The sequence below is a fragment of the Sphaeramia orbicularis genome, chromosome 14 (assembly GCF_902148855.1).
Source record: "Sphaeramia orbicularis chromosome 14, fSphaOr1.1, whole genome shotgun sequence".
Classification (NCBI taxonomy): domain Eukaryota; kingdom Metazoa; phylum Chordata; class Actinopteri; order Kurtiformes; family Apogonidae; genus Sphaeramia; species Sphaeramia orbicularis.
Window position 1 is genome coordinate 34,574,764 of NC_043970.1, and position 26,938 is coordinate 34,601,701.

The 26,938-nt window shown below is 34.9% G+C and overlaps 2 protein-coding genes across 2 annotated transcripts; one reads left to right on the forward strand and one right to left on the reverse strand.

The window, feature by feature from the left end:
* The first annotated feature begins 338 nt into the window (after positions 1 to 338).
* Positions 339 to 11,805, forward strand: ca4c (carbonic anhydrase IV c). The gene is made up of 9 exons (XM_030153510.1): positions 339 to 353; positions 1,568 to 1,688; positions 6,176 to 6,253; positions 7,564 to 7,728; positions 8,262 to 8,407; positions 8,903 to 8,995; positions 10,175 to 10,241; positions 10,344 to 10,507; positions 11,421 to 11,805. The coding sequence occupies exons 1-9, from the start codon at positions 339 to 341 to the stop codon at positions 11,610 to 11,612; spliced, it is 1,041 nt and encodes a 346-aa protein (XP_030009370.1). The 3' UTR covers positions 11,613 to 11,805.
* Positions 11,806 to 13,104: 1,299 nt separating this feature from the next.
* Positions 13,105 to 26,154, reverse strand: asl (argininosuccinate lyase). The gene is made up of 16 exons (XM_030154946.1): positions 25,996 to 26,154; positions 25,530 to 25,724; positions 21,704 to 21,787; positions 21,079 to 21,135; positions 20,869 to 20,966; positions 20,700 to 20,777; positions 19,164 to 19,241; positions 18,919 to 18,971; positions 18,772 to 18,834; positions 18,538 to 18,652; positions 16,758 to 16,842; positions 16,189 to 16,248; positions 15,998 to 16,081; positions 15,714 to 15,794; positions 13,863 to 13,969; positions 13,105 to 13,765 (listed from the first exon to the last, which is right to left on the reverse strand). The coding sequence occupies exons 1-16, from the start codon at positions 26,008 to 26,010 to the stop codon at positions 13,621 to 13,623; spliced, it is 1,398 nt and encodes a 465-aa protein (XP_030010806.1). The 5' UTR covers positions 26,011 to 26,154; the 3' UTR covers positions 13,105 to 13,620.
* Positions 26,155 to 26,938: the final 784 nt, after the last annotated feature.

The window sequence follows — 26,938 nt, forward strand, 5'->3', positions numbered from 1 at the left end:
AGCCATAATTATGAGATAAAAAGTTGAAATTATTAGATACAAATTTATAATTATGAGATAAAGTCATAATTATGAGTTGAAAAGTCGAAATTGTGAGATAAAAAGTAATAATTATGAGAAGTCAGTTATGAGATAAAAAGTCGAAATTATGAGATACAAAGTTGAAATTATGAGATAAAAAAGTCATAATTATGAAATAAAATGTCAAAATTATACTCCCATGGCCAGGGGGAACAATTCTGAGCGGGGATATGTTCCTTGGCACAACAGTTATTTTTAGTGTCATGTCAGAGTTTTGGAGGATGTTTTCATTGTACTTTGCTAAAACACCAAAATACATGGAACAACAGAAGGTAATGTCTTGAACTGATAATTGTAGCTGCTTGTAATCAAACTATTACATTTTATGGAATTTGTAATTATTAGTTAAATACATATATATTTGATTTATAGAAAATAAATATATTTCTACACGTATCAGTTTGTGGTTTGATTATGCATGTATTATTATTATTATTATTATTATTATTATTATTATTATTATTATTATTATTATTATTATTATTATTATTATTACATATTTATTCTTTTTGGGATCTTGTCACCCAACATCACATCTATGTTTTGATTATTGATCAGTTTAATCATTGTAGATGCTTGTGAGTTGGTTTGTGGTTTATTTTCCTCTTTTGAGGTCAGTTGCTCATCATCAGAGATAGTTTAGGTTTACATGATTTAATCCTCTGCTGTGGTTAGCGTAAAGAGGTGGGAGGAGGGGAGGGGAGGGGAGGGGAGGGGAGGGGAGGGGAGGGGAGGGAGAGGAGAGGAGAGGAGAGGAGAGGAGAGGAGAGGAGAGGAGAGGAGAGGAGAGGAGAGGAGAGGAGAGGAGAGGAGAGGAGAGGAGAGGAGAGGAGAGGGGTTTCAGAAGCCTTTGACATTATTTATTTGGTTGTGCACTTGTTTGGTCATTTTATTTTCTTCTGATAGCTCCCTGACACCTGCTCCCAGATATAATCAACTGCATCCTTTAAACTTTAGACTTTCCAAATGGAGTAAAAGGAATTCAAAGGTCTATAGGTCTAAATTTGTCAAAGCATTAGTGTTTACTACACGGATAAGCCCGGACAAGTTCAGTTTACTTAAAAAAATTGAGAAAAGTGGTTGCCTTAAAAAATTAAGTAATGATTAATGAACTTTTTAAGTACATTTCACTTAAAATCTTTTGTAATATCAACTGCTTTGTATAGTTGCAAGTTACATGTACTTACAAAGTTCATTAATCATTACTTAATTTTTTTAAGGCAACCATTTTTCTACATTTTTTTAAGTAAACTCAAACTTATCCAGGCTTACAGTGGAGGTTGTCACACAGCATGACTTCATGAATGACTCAAATCAAACTGTGCAAACTCAGTATCTGATTCGTCCACAAGGTGTCTGTCTTTCATCCTTCAGAGACCTGACAAGTTCAGGTGATTGGTCAGCGTCCACACACACACACACACACACACACACACACCTTTTGTCACAGTCTTATGACCCTCTCCGTCCTTCAAACTGTGCTCAGAGTCAGTATGTGAAGGCAGCTTGTACATTGTCAGGATCTCGTCTGGTGCTGCTGTTGGTCCTGATAATGGATTTTTCTCTCTACCTCCTGACTCTGCTCTCTCTCCTCTCTTTGTGCACAGGTAAGACATACACAGCAATGTACATCACATTTTGGGTTAACTTTTCTGGGCCTAGTTTTAGCACCAGGACTGTGGCATCCTTGTTATATTATTAATCTGTAAATTAATTGTTACGATAGTTTAACATTAGTATTAAGTTGCTGGAGTTGGTTAAAACTGCAGAGATTGTTGCATTGTTGTTCCTATTATGGAATGTATTACTGACAAGACTATATATATATAAATATACATATACATATATATATATATATATATATATATATATATATATATATATATATATATATATATATATATATATATATATATATATATATATATATATATATAAAGTAGACCAGTATCACATTACAAAATGAAAAGTTTATTCATATAAGATTTTTCACATTATTAAAACCTGTTTTTTATGTTTTGACAAGATATTTACATAAAATAACTGATTTTTCATAAAAGAACAACCTGCAAGTATAACAATAAACCTGAAACATAAAATATGAAGTTATAGTATACAGATCAGTTTTTTTCAACCTAGGGGTTGCAACCCCACGTGGGGTCACCTGGAATTCAAAGGGGGTCGCCTGAAATTTCTAGTAATTGATAAAAATAAAAAATAAAAATGACTAATAAAAAATATATGGTGAGTTGAGAGAGACAATCCCAGTACATAAAAGACATGACAAACTGAAGATGAAACTGAAGCACTGTGGGACTGTTTATCTTTCAAATGTTCATTGTGGTCGGTTTCAGATGCTGCAGCTCTTTCAGAATTCATAGTTTGTGTTATTGTTTGTTCCGTATTAATTGTCAGTCTTGTAAATCCAAGCTGGACTGACTGTACATATCCTGACCAAGGAAAAATACAATTCTCACTTCGTGCAGTAATCTACACCTGGCTTTTCTGCCTCAGTCCATAATAATATACATTATATAGACTAAATGTTGTCTAAAATTAACATTTATTTGTCAACATAGTATAGCAAACTATTACATGATCCAAAACAAATTCATTTTAGCAAAATTTCTTCATTTTGAATGTCTGGGGTCGCCAGAAATTTGTGATGTTAAAATGGGGTCTCGAGCCAAAAAAGGTTGGGAACCACTGATACAGATATAAAAATGAATATACTGTATGTTATTGCAATGGGATAGGGTTGCACGTTGTTATAGCATGAAAATATCTTTTCAAAATATAAAACATCACCCAGATCAACCATCATGCTGATCTATTGTTGTTTTCTGATGTGACAACCATTCACTGCTATAGCATTGTAATACTTTGAACTTTTAACCTTTTACAGCAGACTTTATTTTTTAACTGAATTATTTTCTGGAACATCTGTAATATTTTCCTCCAGTTTTTATTGTTAAGTTCTATAATCCTATGTTTTAGGACTGATCAGACTCGTGGGTTTGATCAGGACTGGAATAAAATCAGTGATTGTTTGTCTAAAGGGGTCTCAAGCCAAAAAAAGCACTGATTTGAGGGAGTCTCCCTTGTGAAGACTGCCTTTGGTTTGACTTTTGGCCGCTCAGTCGTCCACAGGTGTATGAGCCAGGTGGAGGGATGCCAACTCCACCTGTGCATTGTTCTCATTCGGTGAGAACCGTTGTCTCCTTTCAAAGCCCGGCATTGTGGGAGGCAGCTGGGTTAATCTGTGTTCCTATATTAGCTAAATGGTTCTCTATAGCGCCTTTCATTCCCATCGTGGAGTCACATACTGGAGTTTCATTCACATGAGCAATACAATAGATGGCTGCAGCACAGAGCTAAATGACTTCATCAACACCTGTGAGATGGACACGTTAATGCAGCGCTGCAGTCACAGACGGGGTTTCTGAGCCACTCAGTACAATCAGTGTAATCACAGCCTACTTCTGCTCTATACACACATTACGCAACATTCTGTCAATTATCACATCTAATATGGTAATGGCTTTACTTTAGCAAACACTAATTGAAATTATCATAAAATAATGGACTAAACACTACAATACATGTTGGCTAATTTAATGATATAATGTAATACAGTTTAAGACATATTTGCCCAAATATTGAGTGATGTTGCCAAATGTGTTACCTATGAGGCAATACATTATTATCACATACACTCACTTTTTGGCTTAATGAAGGTAATGTATATGAAGTGCCCAGAATAAAATCTGAGTATCTCTGTTGTACATGCGCATGGGATACGCACATATGTCAACATATAAAATTCCCTTTTCTAATAAATTGTAGTGTCAGTGATCACTTCATTTTGTCCATTTTTTAAGTAATTCAAGACATAAATCTGTGTTTAGTTTACTTTAATTAGTTTATTGCACAGCACATGCAACTGCCTTTGCACTAAAAAAATAAACTTGCCTTATCCTACTTTAGTTGCATTAATCCTAAAAGTAGTTTACCTACACTAGAAAAAAAAGTAGAACTTATAATTAATTCAATTTAACACTCCTTTGACATGGTCATTTACTGTTTTGTTCTTGGAATAATAATTGCTTATGTACTTTTCAGCATCAGTATCTTTATTGTTCTTAATCTAATAGGTGTTAGAAACAGTGGGGTTTCACAATTTGGTGAAGAAGTCATATTTTCCATATGTACAAACTTAAAATAGACCCAAAAAAAAGCATGAATTGTACACCTCTAATAAATAGTAAAATATTTGCACATACTTGTACTTGGTTTCACTTCAGATGGACATACTAGTTGATATATACAGAAACAAAGTACAGTTGAAGGTCAAAAAGAAAAGAAAAGAAAAGAAAAGAAAAGAAAAGAAAAGAAAAGAAAAGAAAAGAAAAGAAAAGAAAAGAAAAGAAAAGAAAAGAAAAGAAAAGAAAAGAAAAGAAAAGAAAAGAAAAGAAAGCCCAGTTGCACTTGTAAGGTATACAACAACACAATATGAAGAAAGTTTTTCAGTAACACTTTATAATAAATACACACTATGAAGCATTAGTTAAGCATTAACAAATACTGTATTCATTATTTATAAAGCAGATTTCTGACATGAATGCTCATTAATATATGGTTTATAAGGACAGTTATATATATTTTATTCATCATTCGTAATCATTCATCATTCAATCACGCTGTTTGTTGGATAATCCCATGTGCTGTGTATTTCCTCTGTTAGAATAACTCAGAGTTGTGTGAGTCTGTAGGCATTGCCAACCTTTAAATCTCATTTGTAAATGTTTTAGATGGCATAGACAGTCCACACTTTAGATGAGCTCACACCATATACTTAATTCATGAGTAGTAAGTGCTGTATAACTACCTGAAATAATGAATTCTTGTATTAATAACTGTTTATAGGACATCTATTGGAAAAGGAATGTGTGCGTTAGTCTAAAATACCCACTAACATATTCACTAACCATTAGTACATGTCTGAATAGTGTATGTGCAAGCACAACTGCGCATCATAACTGGTTTGTAAGTGATGCAATACTAAATTTTTAAATGTTGAATCCGTAATTTATAAAGTATGAAAATACAATCATTAAGCACATTGTAGATGAGCTTATGAATGATGAGTAAAACCATTAGAACTGTGCTTATAAACCATATATTAATGAGTATTCCTGTCAGAAATATGCTTTATAAATGATGAATTCAGTATTTGTTAATGCTTAACTAATGCTTCATAGTGTGTACTTATTATAAAGTGTTTCCAGTTTTTCTGGTCACTTCACTGACCTGCCACGTTGCAGATGATGAAATTGAATGTACACTTACAGCCAGACATCTTTAGCTGGACAAAGAACTACTCTACACATACAGTTGCGGAAAAAAAATATTAGACTACCCCGCATTTTCTTCAATTTCTTGTTCATTTTAATGCCTGGTACAACTAAAGGTACATTTGTTTGGACAAATATAATGATAGCAATAAAAAATAGCTCATAAGAGTTTACTTTCAGAGCTGATATCTATCCAATTTCCATGGTTTTCTTGATAATAACCAAAATCGCTTCAGTTCTTACATCAATAGCTATGGCATTGTACTGACAAAAACAGTGCTTTTAGGCATTCCATGTTTTCTTTTCTGTCTGTTTTAGTCACATGATACACACACGAGTTAGTACTTGATTGCATAACCATTGTTTTTGATGACTTTTGATGGTCTGATAATTTTTTCTGTAACTGTATGTGCACATTACTGCTGCATCGGATCAATAATTTATGACTAGAAACAGTTTTCTCTGATATAATTCAGTCACAGTCGATCCTCTAGATTTTACTGATAAACCTAAAAGACAAATGAAGGACAAAATTACTTATGAAATCTCAGAATTAATCATTATCCTGATGTGTATGTGTGAGAGGGACGAAATATGTTGTCCCTCTGACTGATTAAGGGTCAGTTGATAAGTCTGCTGACAGATGAAAAACACTGCAGTTAATATAGTGTGAATGTGAGTATTTATTAACTGGTCAACCTGTATACACTGTCCTGTGTGCATATGTGTGTGTTTTGTAGAGCTAAACCTCTGCTGCTCTTTCTCTGCAGCTCAGTGGTGTTACCAGAATCAGTACTCCTGTGATGACACATGCAGAGGTGAGTTGAGATGTACCCCCAAAGACCTGAACCCCCATGGAGACCTCTAAAATAGGATCATAATGTATCAAATGAAGCTGAGCATGTTTTTACTTCAGAAGTGGCATAAGGCACCAACAGAAATGTGAAAGACTCCTTAAGATCAAGACAGATTTCTGAAGTCAAGTTCAATTCTATTTCAAAATTAATATGAACTTTTATTTTTGCATTATTCATGGTCTGAAAACATTGTGTTGCTGTCTGCAAATAAATTCTTTTTGTTTTTGAAATTTAAGAGAAATGTCAGTAGTGCCTTGAAACACAATTTCTGCTCAAACACATATCTATAAATAGTAAAATCAACTATTTCAAGACATAAATCTATGTTTGATTTACTTTAGTTACAATAAGCCTTAAAAATCCGCCAACAATTTAGAGGTCTAGTATTCACCTAGATTAAAAATATCCTTTGGAAGTAATTACTCAACTATTTACTATAATAATAATTACTATATGATACAATACAATACAATACTATACTATACTATACTATACTATACTATACTATACTACTCTATGCTATGCTATGCTATGCTATGCTATGCTATGCTATGCTACTCTATGGTATGCTATGGTATGCTATGCTATACTATACTACTCTATGCTATGCTGTGCAATGCTATACTATACTATGCTATGCTATACTATGCTATGCTATACTACTCTATGCTATACTATACTATACTACTCTATGCTATGCTATACTATACTATGCTATGCTATGCTATACTATACTATGCTATGCTATGCTATGCTACTCTATGCTATACTATACTATACTATACTATACTATACTAATACTTACTATAACTCTACTTCAATGTGATGTTTTGACATACTGTTGCAGGAATATTATTTGGTTCTTGATTATTTTTCAGCATCAAATGTACTTAATTAATGTCACGTCCTCTTGAGAAAAATAGGTTTTTGTTGTCATTCACATAAATATGGATGACTTCTTTAATATTTTTTTTTTCTAAGAAAACATTTGATGTGTCTTTTGCAAGATTTTTGCCTCAAATTTGCACAAAGAAAACCCCTGATGGCTTTACAAGTCACTTAAATTTCATCCTTTTGTCACAGTGGTTTAATTATTTCCTAAGTTCTGTGTGCCAACCAGTATCAATTATTATTATGTATCAGCAAAGACTGAAGTTGTGAGCTCTGTGTATTGCCGCATATGTTGTGAGAAATAGATGATGAATGTAGGACTTTGACATCTGGATGTGTGAAGTTTGACTTTGTTGTTGCTTCTTGTTTTTGTTGTTTAGAACCAGGCCACTGGGCAGCTCAGTTTCCGAGCTGTGGAGGATTACGCCAGTCACCCATCAACATTGTCACCAGCAAAGTACATATCAACAGCGCTCTGCCACCTTTTGATTTCATTGGCCACACCAACAAAATGAACATTACAGTGGAAAACAAAGGACATTCAGGTAACAAGAAGTGCATAGGACAGCATTTCCCTAATTTCAACTACTTTACATACTGTTTTCATACCAGAGAGAATTTTCCAACTATTCAAGAGTTTATTTAGACTCCAGAGGAGTAGAATTTGATTTTATTAGAACAAGAAGAACTGGAAAAATAGCCATATCTATCAGTCAGATGTAAAGGAGTAAAAAGTACAATATTTCCCTCTGAGATATAGCGGAGAAGAGGAATAAAAGCTGCAGAAAACACTAATACTTCGACATTTCAGTAAAAGTACTGAAGGACAAGTACTTGCTTTTAGGTTTTTATGCTCTGAATACCTGTATGTTTTTAGACCTGTGTATTTATCTGTGTGTTCTGTTGCCTATGCATTTTTACTTCTGATTTTATTGTAAAGCACTTTGTGAAACCTTTCTGCAAAAAGTGCTATATAAACTTTATATTATTATTATTATTATTATTATTATTATTATTATTATTACTACTACTAAGCTACATTTCAGGTGGTAAACACAGCCTGTCTCTTCTCGCCCAGCTCACTTTACTCTGCCACAGTCGGTCCGTCTGGCAGGAGGAGCTCTGCCCGGTCACTACAGAGCTGCCCAGTTCCACTTCCACTGGGGAGGGAATGGGAGACCGGGTTCAGAGCACACCATCGATGGGGAGAGGTTCCCAATGGAGGTAAATACCATCACAGACGATGCCAACGCTATACAATCACAGACAAATTATTAGACCACCCCTTGTTTTCTTCAGTTTCTTGTTCATTTTAATGCCTGGTACAACTAAAGGTACAGTACATTTGTTTGGACAAATATAATAATAACAACAAAAATAGCTCATAAAAGTTTAATTTAAAAGCTGATATCCAGCCATTTTCCATGTTTTCTTGATAATAACCAAAATCATTTCAGTTCTTACATCGATAGACATGGCATTGTACTGACAAAAACAGTGCTTTTAGGTATTCCACGTTTTCTTTTCTGTCTTTTTTAGTCACATGATGCACACAGGAGTTAGTACTTGATTGCATAACCATTTTTTTGATGACTTTTGATGGTCTAATATTTTTTTCCAAATCACAGACAAAATATGGCTGAACCATAAAAGACATGTAACAGAAAGTCAAAAATACGTTCGATGTAAGATGTGTTGTGGGTTTTTTCTGCCTTTCAGCTGCATATAGTTCATATCAAGGAGCCGTACGGTTCTCTGACTGAGGCTGAACATGACATGGCTGGTATCGCTCTGCTCGCCTTCCTGTTTGAGGTACAGCAGGTTCACATAATCACACACTTTGGCTTTTGCTCCTTTTATACCCAGTCATAATCCCCTCTCACACAAATGTGTTACTTGTATTGCCTGTCAGCTGTTACGTCTTAGTTTGTCTATATCCCAACATATTTTAAGTGTGATGCAAGGTTAGAATAGTTTTGTATTTTTCATTATAGTTTAGTTGTACTAATGTTTTGACTTTTTTTCTCTAATTCAGTTAGTTTGAATTAGTTTTTACAGCAGGTTTGCTAATTTTTTATTAGTTTTTGTTATTTTCTAAATGCTTAGTTTTAGTTTAATTTGGGGGGGGGGGGGGGGGGCGGGGTTATATCTTTTATCTTCTTTGCCATCATATTCAAATAAATCCCAGACAGGACTCTGCTGCTTTCTCCCAACTTTAGTCTCCATATTTGTAGGTAGAATGGGGACCAGAAGACGACTTTAAACCACAAGTGACAAGAAGTGACGGACCATTAAATATCATATGGTGCCAGCAGCTAAAATTGCTTGAGGGAAATAAATTGATTTCATATCAATCCAGCATTGACAAAGACAAGAACTAAGGGAATTTTATGCATCATTTGTATCTGTTTTAGTTAGTTTTGTAAGCACACAATACAGTTTCAGTTAGTTATCGGTTTTTTTTCTTTTAATTATAGTTTTTATTTATTTCAGTTAGCAAAAATGTTTTTACAGTTCTAGTTCTCGTCATTTCATTAGTTTTTGTTAACGATAATAACCTTGGTGTGATGCAGACATTGAAATTTACCATATTAAGTTGGTCAGAAAAAAATTCTAAAAATCTTTTTGTACTATTGTTAGTGCATTATTAAAATCTTTTTTGTTGTTGTTCCAATTAATTCATTACAATTTTATTTAGCAGGGACAAAACATTTAACCATTGTTACATTTTAATATAACCGATGCGATGTATATAGTATGTGTAGCCATTTTAGCTAATTGGCCGGCCATGTCCCTGGTTAGGCTTTAAAGAAATAATGCTATAGCAAACAAACAAAACACAGTATGACAAAACAACATTAAAAACAAAAAACACTAAACCTTTGACAAGATACATACGTGTTGACACAGACAACAACACTGCAAGTCAACAAAACAGAATTCAATTTTCTGTAAATAGATCTTGCTGATTTTGGAGTCTTTTTTTCACAGGAAACAGCTGATGATAATCCTAATTTGGACACAATAATAGCTGCTCTGGGACGTGTTAAAAACAACGGTATGAGCTAAAATAACACAATACAGGAATACTTGTGATGATGATCATTTGTGGTGCTTGTCCCCCTACACACAGCATCTTACCCCTTCTCTCCATCCTCAGGCAGCACGACAGAGCTCTCAAACTTTAGACTAAGTGATGTCATCCCATCTGCAAAGGAGCTCCACAGTTACTACCGCTATGTGGGCTCCATGACGACCCCAGGATGTGAACAGGCCGTGGCTTGGACTCTGTTCCACAGGACTCTGCCCATCAGCAGTCGACAGGTGTGTGAGCAGCAGGAAAGGCTCGGTGTTATTTGCAGATATATGTATGTATGTTTTCATAGAGAAACACTGGGGCCATGTAAAGCCTTCTGGACGATGTATCTGTCAGTAAATTGATGTTTAGTGACCAAGAAGGGATATATGAATCCATCTGTAGTAGTAATGGAAACAATAGATACCCTCGCTCAAAGACTGTATCCTGATATGAAGTGGCTTTGAAATGAATGTTCATGTCTGGGTACAAAGAATGTTGAGTTTCTGTAGTGATGAAGTATATTTTAATTAACAGTAAAAGTCACTGACACGCTGAAACAATGTAGTGTGCTGCTGTATATCAATACTTTAATTCTGTTTCTATCTATCTATCTATCTATGCTCCTGTTTAACCTGTTCCTTTTTTTTAGTTTTATAGACATTTTTTTAACAACTTCATTAACAACATTTGAGTATACAGTACAAAATTTTACATGAACATCAAGATGTCAAAAGAAAAAGCATTTGAACATATAAGTTTAAGAAAATAATGCATAAATTTAAAAATACAAAGTATAAAATACAAATAATAATTTTAAAAAAGTAAATAAGTAAATAAATAATAAATCTGACAAATATAAATAAATAAATGCAACAGAGTTCAGTCAGTATTGAAAAATTGTTTATAAATAGCCAGTGTGTAAGTGCTTTTTTTTAAAATTATAAATGAATTCTAAAGATTTATTATAATTTTCAAATTCTAATAGGAAGATTTTAAAATTTGGGTGTGTTTTAGTATATTTGTTTTTATGTATATGAAATTTTCCAAATAATATGAATAAATTTACGATAAATTCTAGATTGTTAGTATCATGTTTAAAATAAGTAACTACATTTTGGGATGTTTTAACCTGTTCCCTTTATTCTCCTCTGCCTCCAGCTGGACGCCATCACTCAGCAGTGTCATTTTTGGACAGGACAGCCCATGAAAGACATCTACAGACCCACTCAGCCTCTAGATGGCAGAGTTGTCTACCGCTCTGATGCTGTTGAAATTCTGCCCAATCTGATTCTCTTGTGTGTGTTTGGAGTTTCATCAGTTGTGATTGGGTTATTAGTCACAATACACTAAATAAATAAATAAACCATAAAAGCATTTAAGCAACATATGTTTAAAGACAACTTTTACTTGTGTTGTAGTAAATCAACTGTTAGTAATGGTAAATCTTTTTAACTGTAATTTATAGCCTGTGAATATTAAGAGATGGGAATTTTATCAGAACTGCTGATGTTGTAAATGTCACAAGTTACTATTAAAAAATGTAATAAGCAAGTCATAATAATAATAACTGATGCGTAATGATGTAACTTTTTAATTACTTCATCAGAGTAATGTGAATGATTTAACTTGTATAATTCATGTATTGTAGTGTATGTTTGAATTGATCAAACTGGCAAATGAGAGGCACAGCACATCAAACTAGACAACCAATCAAAGACAGTACTCCAGATGTTTGACTCCAGATTCATTCCTACATGCAGAATATATGCAAAGCAACAGAATTGGTGATATAAGGTAATACACAAATATAAGCTTTTTGCCATTGAGACTATATGTAGATAAAAGGGTAAAACCACCTTAAATACCAGACTTTAGAAAATGCCCCAGACTGACCATCTTCAATTTGATTCATATTTCCAGAAAATAATGTTATTAGTCCAAGTAAACACCATAATAAATTGTGGCATTTTATCTTCTTTGTTAGAGCTTTGAAAAAGGAAAATGGTCAAAAGATGTTCAAAGGTACAAAATGTCTTTAACTTCTGTAAATACAGATCCACAGTTGCATATCTGCCAAATTATAGCCTGATGAAAACCATAAAAATTGAATTTAAAAAGAAAAAAAAGCTGTCATTTGTGCTTCAGAGAAGTTTTTACCCACTGTATCTCACACTGAGACACATCAGACCTCTCAAAGTTCTCATGTTGTAGTGCTACTGTGGTGTCTAAACATCCTTCCAAAAGATCCTAAAAGTTTCCTAATTTAAGAAGTATTAAAAATGAAAAAAAACCAAACAAAAAAAAAACACCTATACTTGACATGCATATTACTCATATATTATGTGATCTACAAACAATTGTAATCACTGGAAAGATCATGTCTGCCTTAATACATGCACAAAATATGATGTTGGTATTTTACCAAACTATAAGTTAAAGACATCTGGTACCTTAGAACAACTCCTTAAAATTTCATGCATCATGAATAGTTCACCAGGAAGGACTTATTAAACTAGGTTTTACAACAAAATAAATGTCTCTGAAACCTATATAGACATAAGGCTGAAATTTTGTTTGGCATCAGTCAGTTGGAAGGCCTGCGGTGGTTTCACATGGCCTGATGCACAACCTTCTGTAATATCAACAAGTTTACTAACAAATGCAATTCTATTACATTTCCTGTCAGTAACTTTAGCAGAATACAATTGCATTTATTTATGTAAAACCAATGTACAGTAACTTCCCAACACTACATATGGTGAACCACATTACTTATCACTGCTCCGTACAACATTTGATGATATGTTTTCCTGCTAAAACACAGACAGGGAAGCCAAATGGATCCTCTTTAAAGTTGCTTTTATTTTCCTGAAATTCAACTGGCAGTAACATTGTTGGCAGTAACACTGAAGTCACACTGGAGGGCAGCGGTGCTGCATATTTTCCTGCAGGTGTAACGTGATTGAGCCGATCTGTGATCTGCTTGGTGAAACTGTCTTTCCTTCTTTCAAGTATTTAAAGCAAAAATAACCACTGATTCTACTTTGTAACCATTATACCCAATATGGCTCAGAGACAGTAATTTTTGAGGTTTCTTTGAACTAGTGAAGTCTCAAAATTGTTCAAATGCTTTATATATATTTATATATTCATCTATTTAACTGCTGAAATGTCCAGAAAATTTGTAACATCTGCAAAACATGTAGGTTATACATAGACAAGTTATATGCAAGACTAAAGAGAAGCAGTAACGTTATTCTGAAGATATATCGTAAGTCACTTTGACCTCTGTGTTATTTGAGTGATATATTTTTCCATAAACCTGATTCAATTAAAGAGGACCACAGCTGGGTCAGCGTCACTGTGCTTGGTTCCTCATCCAGGTCCTCAGGTGTTCCACCTGGGCAGTAACGCTGCTCTTTGCCGTTCCTCCGGGGGCGCTGTACTGCTCCACACTGCTGCTGTAGTCCCACACTGAGGACACATCACTTCTGAACAGAGGGCTGATGGACAGAAAAAGGAAAGGAAAAGAAAGAGAAAATTTAATACAGGCAGGAGTCGTTGTCATGGTCTGGAACTCAGGTGAAGAGTGTGAGTCACCTAACAGTGCTCAGATCTTCCATAGTGAGCTGGTTTAAGGCCACATTCTTGGATTCTGCTGCAAATACAACTTTACCAGAGACACCATGGGCCTCTCTGAATGGCATCTGCAACACAGAAAACCACAGTATCACAATGTTAGACCAACATGAAAAACCATAAATACACTTTCACTTCTTATGATGACACTGTTGTCACTGTGGCATGAAAAAATTGAGACAAATGACTAATGAAAATGGGTTTTAAACAAATACAAACGCTGAAAAATCTGCCTCCGCTTCAACAATAATAATATGAGTCTATTGACATGGTGTCGTAGCAGTGGTTTGTAGTTTCACTCATGAAAAGTAAAAACCCAAGTCTGACCTCTGACCTCAGTCTAATATTTACATCAATTTTCATTGACCAATGTTACATCAGGGAATATACAGTATAAAACATAGAATTACTGCTTTGCAGGCGTATACCAGTCAACCTGCAGTTCACACCAATGTCTATTTAGTCTCATATCATCAGAGTTTGGAAATAAGTAGAGAAAGTCAACATTTGCTATAAATGTGACTTAGTTTCCTGTGTGCAAATGTGAAGCAAAAATCTGGCAAAAGACACATGAAATGTTTGCTTGACAATTTTCTCAGCAACATAAAAAGAGCATCAGACAGTCAGTGGTTTAACAGTTATTTGCAAAACTTGATGTAGATGTTGAAGACATTCAATTAAAAAAAAAGTACTGAATACATTTTGTAGCACACATCACAATTATTTGCACAGGACCAGTACTTATTTTCCAAGAAAGAAACATATGTTCACTTAGAGCCCATTTTTACAAAGGAATGTGTACTTGCAAAACTTTCTGAAGGCAAAATGAATATAAACCTCTCACTTTTTGTACATAAAAATCATCACTTCATTTTATTGTGTTACATTTGTGTGAAATTGTCAGAATTAACACATGAATTTCTGTGTTTTATCTTTGACCAGGAAATTCTCATCAGTTCAGTTCTCTATTCCACATTGTGATAAATTTGAAGATATTCCCTCTAGATGTTCTTCAAATATTTGTGTTAACAAGAATAGGATGGAAAGACAGACAACCAGAAAGCAAAATGCCACAGGCAAAAAGGCCTAAAAACATCATTTTAAGTTAAACACAAAGAAGCTGGTTGTTATGTAATAAAGTTGTGAGTACTATTGTAGAAATGTGCAGATTATTAAACAAACTATTGAACCATGATGACATTTTCAGCTGGACACTGCATTTTAACCCATAAAGACCCAGTGCTACTTTTGTGTCAGTTCCCAAATGAATTTTTCTCTCTAGCTAACCTTCCTTAAGTGCTTTATCACCATTTATTATAATATTATCCTCTGTATTTTTCATTTTTCACTGTAAATCATGTATTTTCCTATATGTAATTTAGATGTTCACGAAAACTGCGAGTTAATTCAAAGATTAATACATCAAAACCGAAAACTTTGACTTTCTCAGCAAAGATACCAATAAGTGAAGGTATAAATAAGTGTGTCCATCCACTGTCATTTATCAAACTCTGTGGGTTTTACTGGTCAATCAATGTTGTAGAAGCTGTTTGTGTTTCCATGTTCACTACAGAGCCTCTGAGCGTCCAAATGGGTCATATCTGATGACCATGAGAAGAAGACAAACTGCATTTAACCTCAGTTACTTGCATGTATTGATAGGATTAGTGGATCCACAGATACTAAACCTTTTAGTTCAGTAGATGCTTTTGGTTGCCAGTGGAGATTTGGTTCTTTATGGGTTAATGTACAATGTGATTAAAATATGCAGTGAATTCATAGCGTAATGAATTAACTGTTTGCACAACTCACCCCCTTTTTTACAAGGTAATAGGCCAGATCAGTGGCCAACATGTCAGGACTAAGAGCTGCTTCCATCACAGTCGGGTTAATCTGAAACACAGGAAACATTCAAAGAAAAAGTCATGCCATTATTACAGCGTATCATTATGCCTGTTTGAATGAGTTTGAGGACATGTTTTTTCCCCAACAATCAAACAAACCAGTCTAAACAATGCCTTCTTTCACTATTCAAGCAACAAGGCACAAAAGGTCAGTGATGTTGAGTACTGGCTGGTGTTTTGAAGATCCTTTACCTTGAGAGTTGACATGACTCCGGTCGTCACCTGAAGCACAGCATGAACAGTATCATAGCAGTCGAACATGGCCTCCTTATCCTCCTGTAGATGTACAACAGGACAAAAGGAAAAATGAGAATCAATAAACCTACGACACTGAAAAGACTTCCTTTATATATACGTGAAAACAAAGAGGCAGACTTCTGTACCTGCAGGTCTTTGTTGTAGCAGCTGGGTAAGCCCTTCAGAGTCATCAGGAAACCTGCACACTGAAATACACACACTCTGATTATCACCATGAATTTGTTTTGTTGCTTTGTCAAATTTTATCTACAAAGCTCAGACTGGACAAATATAGTAACGACTGGTAAGCTTTTTGTGTGACATTAGTCATATTGTTGTTCAAAGTGTTTTTAGTACACATTGAGACATCCATAAAAGCATAATACAGTCATCACTTTTGTTAATAACAAAACCCATGGATACCCCCACCCTGTTGCACCATAAAAAGATAATTAATTAAAAATAACAATAATAAATAAATACATAAATTAAAAAAATTTTAAAAATTAAAAAATAAATAAAAATAAGAGACTCGTAATACAATAACAAAAAAAGAGACAGACATTAGTCATATTGTAACAGTAATCAGTAATAACTAGCCGTATGGATCAGTTTGTTATAAAAAATTCTGCACGTATTGAAATACAGTATCTGACAGTAGCAAAGTGGACCTTGAACAAAAGGTAATCAAGGGTGTGCGTTTATGTGGTCTTACTCTGCCAAACACACGACCGGCTTTACTCCTGATCAGCTCCAGACTATCAGCATTCTTCTTCTGGGGCATCAGACTGCTGCCTGTGCTATTTATTAAAAAATTATAAAAAAGACATCTCAGAAAACAGACACTCACTACTTTGGTTCCATAAATATGATAAACAATAATAATGATTAAAATAGTATATACAGTCATCAGCCATGACATTATAACTACTGATAAACAAAGTATTACCTCATTCCAGTGGGACCCATCAGTGGGTGGGATATATCAGACAGCAAGTGAACATTTATCCCCTGAAGGTGATGTGTTAGAAACAGTAAAATGGGCAAAAGTAGAAATCAGAGCAACTTTGACAAGGAAGAAATTCTGATGGTTAAATCAGTGGGTCAGAGCACCTCCAGATGTTGTTATTCTTTCCCAATGTAAAGTAGTTAGTACCAACCAAAAATATCTGAAGAACAACAGATCTCAACCAATTGAGCCTCTGTGACAGTATAACATTATTACCATCTGTTTTATATTGTGTAGTTTCCCCTTTTTCTACAAAAACAGCTCTGACCCGAGGCCTGGACTCCACCAGACCTCTGAAGGTGTGCTGTGGTATCTGGACCAAGACGTCAGCAGCAGATCCATGAGGTCTTGGAAATAGAGAAGTGGACCTGCATGGAAGAGATTTACCTGTCCACCACCTCCCACTGATGATCAACTGTCCTGAGTTTTGAATTTTAAAGTATAATTTTAATATAATAAATGTCTTTCTTTTATTCTGTGAAGTTTTATCTCTGATGATTTTTTTGGTCTTTTTTCCCTTTTTGGATTTTAATGTAATTTCAATGTCTTGCTTTTTTTTTTTTTTTCCTTCTTCTGTGATTTTTTGGTGCCGTTATAAAGCACTTTGAGTTATCCTGTGTATGAATAGTGCTATACAAATAAACTTGCCTTGCCTGAGATTGGGATATCCTTCCTTAGTCCGTTTTTGGTCAGTACGAACCACTGCAGACCAGGAACACCCAACAACACCTGCAGTTGTGGAGATGCTCTGACCCAATCATCAGTATTACAATATGGACCTGGTCAAAGTCACTCAGTTCCTTATGTTGCTCATTTTTCTGCTTCTAACACATCAACTTCAAGGACTAAATGTTCGGGTGCTGCATAATATATCTAAGCTAGAGAAAGGTAACATTGAGCCTGTTTACATGACCACAAAAGTATGATAACTGGGAGTAATCAGATCATTGTAATAATCAGATCTAGCTCATTTACATTCACTTAAAAAATGCAATAATCAAAAAACCCTAGTTTAGATGCTCCAGTCCATTATTGCTTTTTTTTCAGAGTACATATGTACGTAATGATGGTAGACTGAAACTTCCTGTTGTCTTCCACTAACATTTGACTATGTAATTTCCTTTCTCTACGATTTTAATTGTGTTTACACATGCACAGACGTAGAAGAACAAAATAAATCAGATTAACCTGTTTACACACAGGAAGACATGGGAGTACTGGGGAGAAATCCAGAGGTGTTAATCCAATTTCTCATGATCAGATTACCGCCATTATCTGATAAAGCATATGAGAATATCCCATTTACATGGTCACTTGAATGATCTGACGACTCCAGAAATCAGAAAATGATCAGAATATTGTTGTGCATGTAAACATTGTCATGAAATAATCCATATTATTACCACTTCTCCTATCAGTGTTCATACTGTTAAAGCTGATGGGTGTATTGTGTACATCAGGATCACATAATAACCCACACACTGACCTGTAGGCATCAGAGAGTGTGATAAAGGAGTACTCTTTTGTGCTGTACAGCAGCAGGTCCTCAGCCATTTTACTGAGGTGGGTCAAACACATTGAACCCCAGAAGAGGAACTCCACTTAACAAACACAAAAGACAGATTCAAAGGTGAGGGAATAGAAATGGAAAAGGTAACCCATTAATGATATTATTTTAATTGTTTATATTCTTTTAAGATGACATGTATGGTTTGCATACCAACAAAGTCCCTCTGACTTGTGGCATCCATGCTGTTGACGCTGATGCTGTCAAACTCCAACTCTGGAGATTTATGAGACAAAACAAGTTGTTAAACTGCAAACGGTAAAATAAACAAGAAGTTTGTGATTACTGGAGTGTCCTGACCTTGACGCAGCAGCTCCCGGTCAATGTCAAATGGTGTTCCAGCGATGGCACCACTGACAAAGACAAAGTGTGAGAGTGAATGAATAACAGGTCAATAATGTAAAGCGCTTTGGGTGTCTAGAAAAGCACTACAGAAATCCAATCCATTATTATTATTATTAAAGACAAAAATCCTGTTCAATGACTGACTGTGTTGGTGAATGGAAAACAGCGTGAGGCAGTGATTCTGTGTGTTCATCTTGTACCTCCCAAGAGGTAAAACGTTGACTCTTTTCTTGATCTCTTGAAGACGTTCCACATCTCTGCTTAGAGCTGCTGCATGACTGAGAACCAGTTCAACCAGTCCATGTGGAAAATAGAGTTGGGAGACTTTATTTACCAAGACAACATCTAATACGAACAAGCTTCAGATTTCCTGTAGTGACAGCATCTTACTTAAGAATACTTAGTTTGTCTAACATTGTTTTCATGCTGCTGTTAAATCCTACTTTCAGTGCTGTGTGATACCAGAAACCTCTGTAAAAACATAGCAATTCATTCACCATAGTCGGATGTTTCTTCACAAAGATTCACTAATGTTTTCATATTTGTGATATGATCTAAGCTGTGAACAGGACAAATTATCAATTCTAGTGTAATTTTACAGGTTTCTACAAAAATATTTGTTGTGCATGATATTTAACTTGTAAAAAAAAAAACTATATTTTTAATATTTCACAAAGCATGATATTAAATAGAGACTACATTATTTTTGCAAAAAGAAAAACCATCAGAAAGCCTATACACAAACTCAGCCAAATCCTGTTATACTTTTTGCATTTTACAGTGTTTGATTATCTTTTTAACTGTCTGTTTTTTTGTTCAGATTTAATTTTGTTGGACTTGATCACATACAGCACCCATCGAAGGAGGATGCTACTAACTGTGACACATGTTCATTTCCTGCTGCATTACCTGCACTTCATAACAACTGATGTTTTTCATACATTTGGAAACAGTGTTCATGAGATTTCCATTTAGGTAACTATCAATTTAACTTTTATTTACACTGTTTACTCTCAACTTTCCTTTTCACTTTCTGAGTTTGACTTCTGTGTACATTGCTCTATAATCTGTCCTGTATGAACTAGACGGAGTTTATTTTGATATGTATAATATTTTTGGCAGAACTCACTGACACACTTTGCATTTAAAAGGAAAATTCCATTCATTACTTTAAAACACAGGGCACACACAACTCTGCAGTTTAACAACACACCACTAACTTGATGTAGACATTCTTCTGAATTTTTATATTTTTAAGTATGAAAAAAATTAGGAGGTAAATGAGGCCCCCTAGCAAAACTGTTAATTATAAAAAAAAAAGTGATGATTTTCTCTTTTGATGTATGTAGTGTTTAGAAATTATTTCTATTTTTTATTTCAAATATCCCCCCCCCCCCCCGAAAAAAAAACCAAGGAAAAAACGTGAAAAAAAAAAATTTCAAAAAGGAGCGGGATGAAATACAACTTATAAACTCCCGCCCCCTTACCCTATCTTTTTCTACTGATCACAAAGTCCCATGTCAGTTCCTCAAAGTAACTTAACAAATCTCACACGTGTCAAAATAAATTCGAAACTATTATATATATCAAAGTAAACTCCATCTGTTTCATAGCCGTATTACACATATAGATAGACTTCACTTCAAACATAAGTAGGCGTATATTTTTTTCTGATGCACTGATTCAGACAGTTAAGTAGAATGAACTGATAAAAGTGAACAGTTTGGAGCAGTCACCTGAGAATCCAGTGGCTCCATCTGATTGGCTGAGCTCTCTGCATGTGGGTGTAACCAGGAAACAGGACATCAATTTCTCTGAGGTTCACAAAGAGGTAAGAGGAGACGTCAGAAGGTAAACTAGGACTAAATCTAACTTAGGTATTCGTTATGGTAATGAGTATCTTACGCAGCTGCCCTCTCCACCATAGTTGACATCAGCTGTAAGGCATTTTCTTTCAGGGTTGAGATGGCGTCACGCAGCCACAGCCTCATGTCAGTGACCACCTGACCAACATACACAACAGGCTTTTATCATCCAGTCTTTCCAGTAGAGAATCACACAGGCTGAAGCTGCTTAAGGAAATGAACTCAGAGTTTTAATATTCTGATCCCAAACCTGGTCATTCCTGCTCCTGCCTGTGTGGAGCTTCCCTGCAGGTGCTCCGATCAGCTCCTAAATCAGTGGCCATGGAAATGAAGTTGGTCACAAAATTCTGAAGGGTTCAGACACATTTTTCTAGGTCAAATTCAAGCACTTTTAACCTTATCACTGGGGTAAAATACATATCTACAGGAATACACTTGTCACTTTTTATCATGATGATGTACATTGTATTATGCTATAAACATATAAAATTATGTTTCATAACCGCAAAAATTTTAGAAATTAAAGGAGAACACAAAGTTTTATCCAAAAAAACAGAAGCCACTTCCGGCGCACTTGCATTGAGCCAAAGATGAAGATAAAAATGTACCTGGAGTCGACCTGAGAACACCTGGGAATATTCTCATTTGACATTAAGTTTTATTTTTCAAAATGTATCACCTCTCTGTAAGTAGCTTTGTCTTAAATTAATAATAAAAATAAATAAATAAATTACATCAAAGAGTTAGAATTGCAAGCACTTAAACTAAAATTCAAGTAGTTTTCAGAACTTGAAATTCAAGCATTTTCAAGGATTTCAAGCACCTGTACGAACCCTGTATGAAAATATGTGAAGAACCACTTAGTTAAACTGCACCTTTAGCCTTCGTTCATTGGCGGTGTGAATGTCTTCATCTTCAGGTTTGATCATGAACACACCTCTAGACCACTCATCAGATATCTGGATACAAAACAAGGATGCCACAAATTATGCTTAAGACACAGAATGATAAATTTCTATGAAGTTTTGAAATAAAATTCTGCAGTTTCAGATTTTTGCCATCAGCACAATTATTACCTCCGCCAAGGAGGTTATGTTTTTGCCAGGGTTTGTTTGTTTGTTTGTTTGTTTGTTTGTTTGTTTGTCTGTCCGTTAGTGTGCAACATAACTCAAAAAGTTATGGACAGATTTGGATGAAATTTTCAGGGTTTGTTGGAAATGGGATAAGGAAGAAATGATTAAATTTTGGTGGTGATCGGGGGGGGGGGGGGGGGGGGGGGGGGGCACTGATCAGCCTTGGTGGAGGTCTGCGCTCTCCGAGTGCTTCTAGTTTTCATATAACAAATATGATTTGTTTTTCTGTATCAGTTACATAATCAACAACAAAACAGCATGGTACACAGTTCACCATTGAATCTGACCTGAACACAAGTGAGAGAACTACTGCAGCTTTTTGCCAGCTGATGTCTGTCACATGATGATGCTTTTGTTCCTCTCACTCAGCAGAATTACGAGAACATTCCTGCTCTGTCGAACAATTTCAGCTCTCATGTATTAACATGCAGCTTCAACTGAAGCCTCAAAAGACACAGCACCATGGAAATACAACCAACTGAGATGAGAAAGTGACATCCTGGATAAAAGGCCTTGTGGTTTTGTTCACAACCAACATTAGTGTCTTTCTAATGAATATCATGTAATCCAGGGGTGGAATTTCAAGCTGCTTAGTAACACTTTACATTTTAAATTGTATGTAAACATTTAATAATATGCTTAAGACTGAACATAGATTAGCAGAGTTGGGGATTTATTGGTTGATTCTGACATCCATGCTGTTGCTTTGCATCTTTTGTCATGTTATGGCAAAGAGTAAAGTCAATGAACAATTTTGAGTTAAAAAAAAAAAAATGTTGGAAAATTAATGAAATATAATTATAAAAAGCTGTATTAGCATGATGAACCACTTTAAATAGTTATTAATAGTTTTAACAGAGGTGGTGTCATCTTTAATACCACAGTGATTATTATTAATGCAAAATGGTGGAGGAAATTGTCAGATTTTAGATAAAAATATCAATAGCACAGTGAAATGTGTTCATCTTATTGTTGTAGCCGATAGTCAGTTTTTTAATTAATGTACATAGTGTTCAGTAGCTTAGTAATACATAAATTTTTTGTTGTTTATTTTAGATTTTATAATAATTATATAACTCTGAACTTAATTCGCTTGTTAAAAAAAAAATTAATGGAGTAAACACTGCAATATTTAGCACTAAGTAAAATTAGGCTGGGGGGATTTTTGGTGGTGTTTTCTTTACATAATATGTGCACAGTTGTTGCGTTTATGTATTCACTGTGATAAATTATTAACACAGTGAATGTGTTAAGGTTAAAAAATGCCCCACATCTGAACCAGTTTGAAGAGTTTGTGGCATATCCTTCCTGAAAGTGTTAACCCTTTCATGCAGGGTGGTCACTACAGTAGACAGCTGTTCAAAGGTGTTTTCTCGTATATTCATGTGTTTAATTGTTTTAATTCCATATCAGCCAACACAGTGGACGCTTACGCATCATCCCATACACTGCAATTCATACCATTACTGTAACTTTGCTGTTCTACATAAATCTGATCTGCATTAACATGTTAGAACGTAAAAAAAAAAAAAAAAAATCCTAATTCTTAATTTTAAACAAAAAGTTGGGGTTTTTTTTGCATATCATCTCCATGAAATGATTAATAACTAGTATTAGAGTATGTTAAAATGTGAGAAAACATCAGATTAGCAGCTTTAAAAATGTTTTTATATCATAGTTCTCACACAGTATATCAGTAAATGAATGTTTCTTTGCTTCTAAAATTAAACGCATGATGTCCAGCTGAGTGGACATTTTCATAACTCAGTGAAAAATAGGTTCATTAAAAAAAATTCAGTTGCATTAGGCTTTTTTCATACCCAAAGAGGAATAAAAACACTCAGGAAAAAAAAAAAAAATCTTGATTATGGTTCTCATAATTCATGCATAAAAGGGTTAAAGTCAGTGACGTGACGTTCACAAACGAATCGAATCTTTTGAACGTCTCTTTGAAATGAGCAATGGGAACCGAGTCTTGGTAAAGAGCTGTTCATTTTTTTTTTTTTTAAGGAGGGAGTGTCTGATTGCCTGTCAATTTACCAACATACTGTCCTTGTTCTGAGAATTGCACTATACTTCAGGTATTTTAAGTAATTGCAGTGATTAATCACTGTTGTGTTTTGTGCAATTTTTTCCGTGTGTTTACACACATTTATTGTTCTTGTTTTGAGGAGAATAAAATGTTATTTCATAAGAAAATGTTTTATTTTCTTCTTCATTTTTAGGCTACAGACTAGTCCACATAATGAACCGTGATGTTTTTGGTCCTATTCCAGCATTTGCCTAATGTCACCTCTCATGTCATGAGCCATTTAGCCATGAGTCATTCAGCCCACACATTTGAACTAGCTATTCTTTTTTACGGGAAGATAAAATTTACTGCCGCACCAATTAAACACCTTTAAACTGTAATGTCAGTCATCACATGTAGCCGATTTAGTTATTAAAACACTGGTGTTTCAAAATAATGCAAAAAACATAACAGAGCCATTCTTTTGAACGGCTCTTTTCAGTGAACGGCTCCTGATTGAACGGCTCCCTTCAAAGAGCCAAAAGTCCCATCACTAGTTAAAGTATAACTAGCAAAAAATATAAATACACAAGTACAACAACATCCAAATTACACTTAAATGCATGATTCAATATAAATAACCTTCTGATGATTGTTTAATATGGTCAAAATTCTAAACAGGGGTTTGAATTGTCACCACTTCCCCTTGTACACAGGTGTCAAACATGCAGCCCGGGGGCCACATCTGGCCTGCCGAAGGTTCCATTCCGGCCCGCAGGATGGAAGGGCAAAAATTAACCTGAACACTTAAGGTTGTCCAAATCATTTTGGTTCGGGTTCCACATACAGACCAATGTGAGCTACAATAAAAATAACAACACAATAACCCATAAATAATGACAACTACAAATTTTCTTTGTGAAAAATTATGTGGAAAAAAAATTTAAGTGAAAAAAATAACATTACACTGTGAAAATATTTACATTTACAAAACTATTCTTACACAATAAAATGCAAATAAATACATGAATACAAACAAAGATGAACAACCCGAAATGTGCAATTTTAACAATATTCTGCCTGTTACTAAATGCTTGGTGCATTCATGGATCCACTGTGATCTGTAGTTGTGTTAATAATAAGAGATGTAATATTGAAGAAATTGTTCAAATTTTAGTTCCAAACTCCAAAATTTTTTACAATATTACGTCTGTTACCAAATGTTTACGTAACATTGTGTGTAATGTACATGTATAAATAATAAGTCGAGGCATAATATTGTTAAAATTGCACTGATTTTTCAAATGAAATTTCTGCTTTTTCAGGTTATTCACATCTTTTTTGTAAAATGTAAATATTTTCATAATTTAATTGTTTTTGTTTTGTTTTGTGGGTTTTTTGTACTAAAACAAAATGAAAAGCTTGGATTTGTCATTATTTATAGGTTATTAAGTCATTATTTTACTGGTCTGGCCAGCCTGAGATCAAATGAACCAAAATGAGTTTGACTCCCCTGCCCTTGTGGATGAGTGCATCTGACTGTGTGTGAAACTTGACCTGATCCATTCCAGTTATAATCTGGTCCTTCTCTTCAGAGGTGACCAGCCTGGCCCTCTCCAGAGCTTTGGCATAGGCTTTACTGCCTCTTATATCTGCATCCCACATCCTCTGGTCAAAGCCGATGGAGGCGTTGAACTTCTCCATAATGGGGTCAGTGTCTCCCACAAACCGACCACCCCAAAGTTTATTTCCCTGGCGACAGAAACATGGACAAAAAGACAAATACATGGAGCAAAGCCCACAGTGTGTACAATCACAGCTGAAATAAAAGGGTTTAGTTACAGTTAGTGTGGTTAACGGCTGCGCAGACTGGGATGAGTCCAGTTTGACAGCTGGTTTAGTCAGTACTGGTCCAGCTGGGTGTTAAAACAACAACCCAATACCAACACACACCCACGTGGATGTGATTATAAACACAACATTTAGCTGTTTGGTTGTTTTAAATGTCATGAATCAGCCTCACCTCCGCAGCGGCCATGCTGACACGTAGAGCTCACAGTCCTTCTGCTTCAGCCTCTAAACTATCACATCGGCCGAATGATGTCTGATGAAATATTTGCCTCATTTGACTAGCTGGAAGCCGGAGCCCACATTAACTTTCATTTCTTCTTCGTTTACCTTTTGCAGCAGTTTTCACTTTTATAGGGACTTTACTGCCATCTGCCGGAAGGGACCAGAGGCAGATGTGCACGCGTCTGATGTGACGTATGAATGAATGAATGAATGAATGAATGAATGAATGAATGAATGTTTTAGACACACATTAGGGCCACACAACAAAAATAAAAACAATTGTCACTACACACCGTCATATAGGATTTCATTTTCACAATCATGCAAAACGTTTAAAATGAATAGAATAGAATAGAATTTTTAAAAAGTGCAATCGTCCTAGGTGCCATTAAAAAAGTATAAATAATGTATATAAAAGAGTATAAAAACTAAAATATAAAAGAAAAACCCTGACGGCATAAATATATATATAAAAAAAATAAAAATAATTAAAAAAAAAAAAAAAAAAGCAGCATAAAAAAGAGTGTTACTAGAAGTATAAAAGGCACATAAAACATCATCATATACTCTGGACAACATTCAGCATTCCACACAATTAATTAATGTCCACCAGTATTCAGTGCAATTATGGCCCTGGGGATGAAAACTGTTTCTTAGATGGTTTATGCTGGCCTTTAGTGTCCAGAAACGTCTGCCCGAGGGTAAAAGTTCAAAACGTGGAAAGCCAGAGTGGGTTGCATCTCTGATAATATTCCATGCCCTTCTGAGATGGTGAGAACTGTAGAGATCCTCCAGGGAAGGAAGGGGGTAGCCAGTGGGCTTCTGGGCCATGGTGATGACCCTGTGGAGCGCCTTCCTGTTCGCTGCTGTACAGCTCCAATACCACACACAGA

Excerpts from the sequence above, each read along its gene's own strand:
- asl (XM_030154946.1), bottom strand. Across the intron at positions 16,082-16,188 it reads GCTACAACAAAGACCTGCAG|GAGGATAAGGAGGCCATGTT; the intron begins GTACAGAAGTCT and ends GTACATCTACAG. Across the intron at positions 13,970-15,713 it reads ATTACCTTGTAAAAAAGGGG|ATGCCATTCAGAGAGGCCCA; the intron begins GTGAGTTGTGCA and ends TCTGTGTTGCAG.
- ca4c (XM_030153510.1), top strand. Across the intron at positions 6,254-7,563 it reads CTGTGATGACACATGCAGAG|AACCAGGCCACTGGGCAGCT; the intron begins GTGAGTTGAGAT and ends TTTGTTGTTTAG. Across the intron at positions 10,242-10,343 it reads GGGACGTGTTAAAAACAACG|GCAGCACGACAGAGCTCTCA; the intron begins GTATGAGCTAAA and ends CTCCATCCTCAG.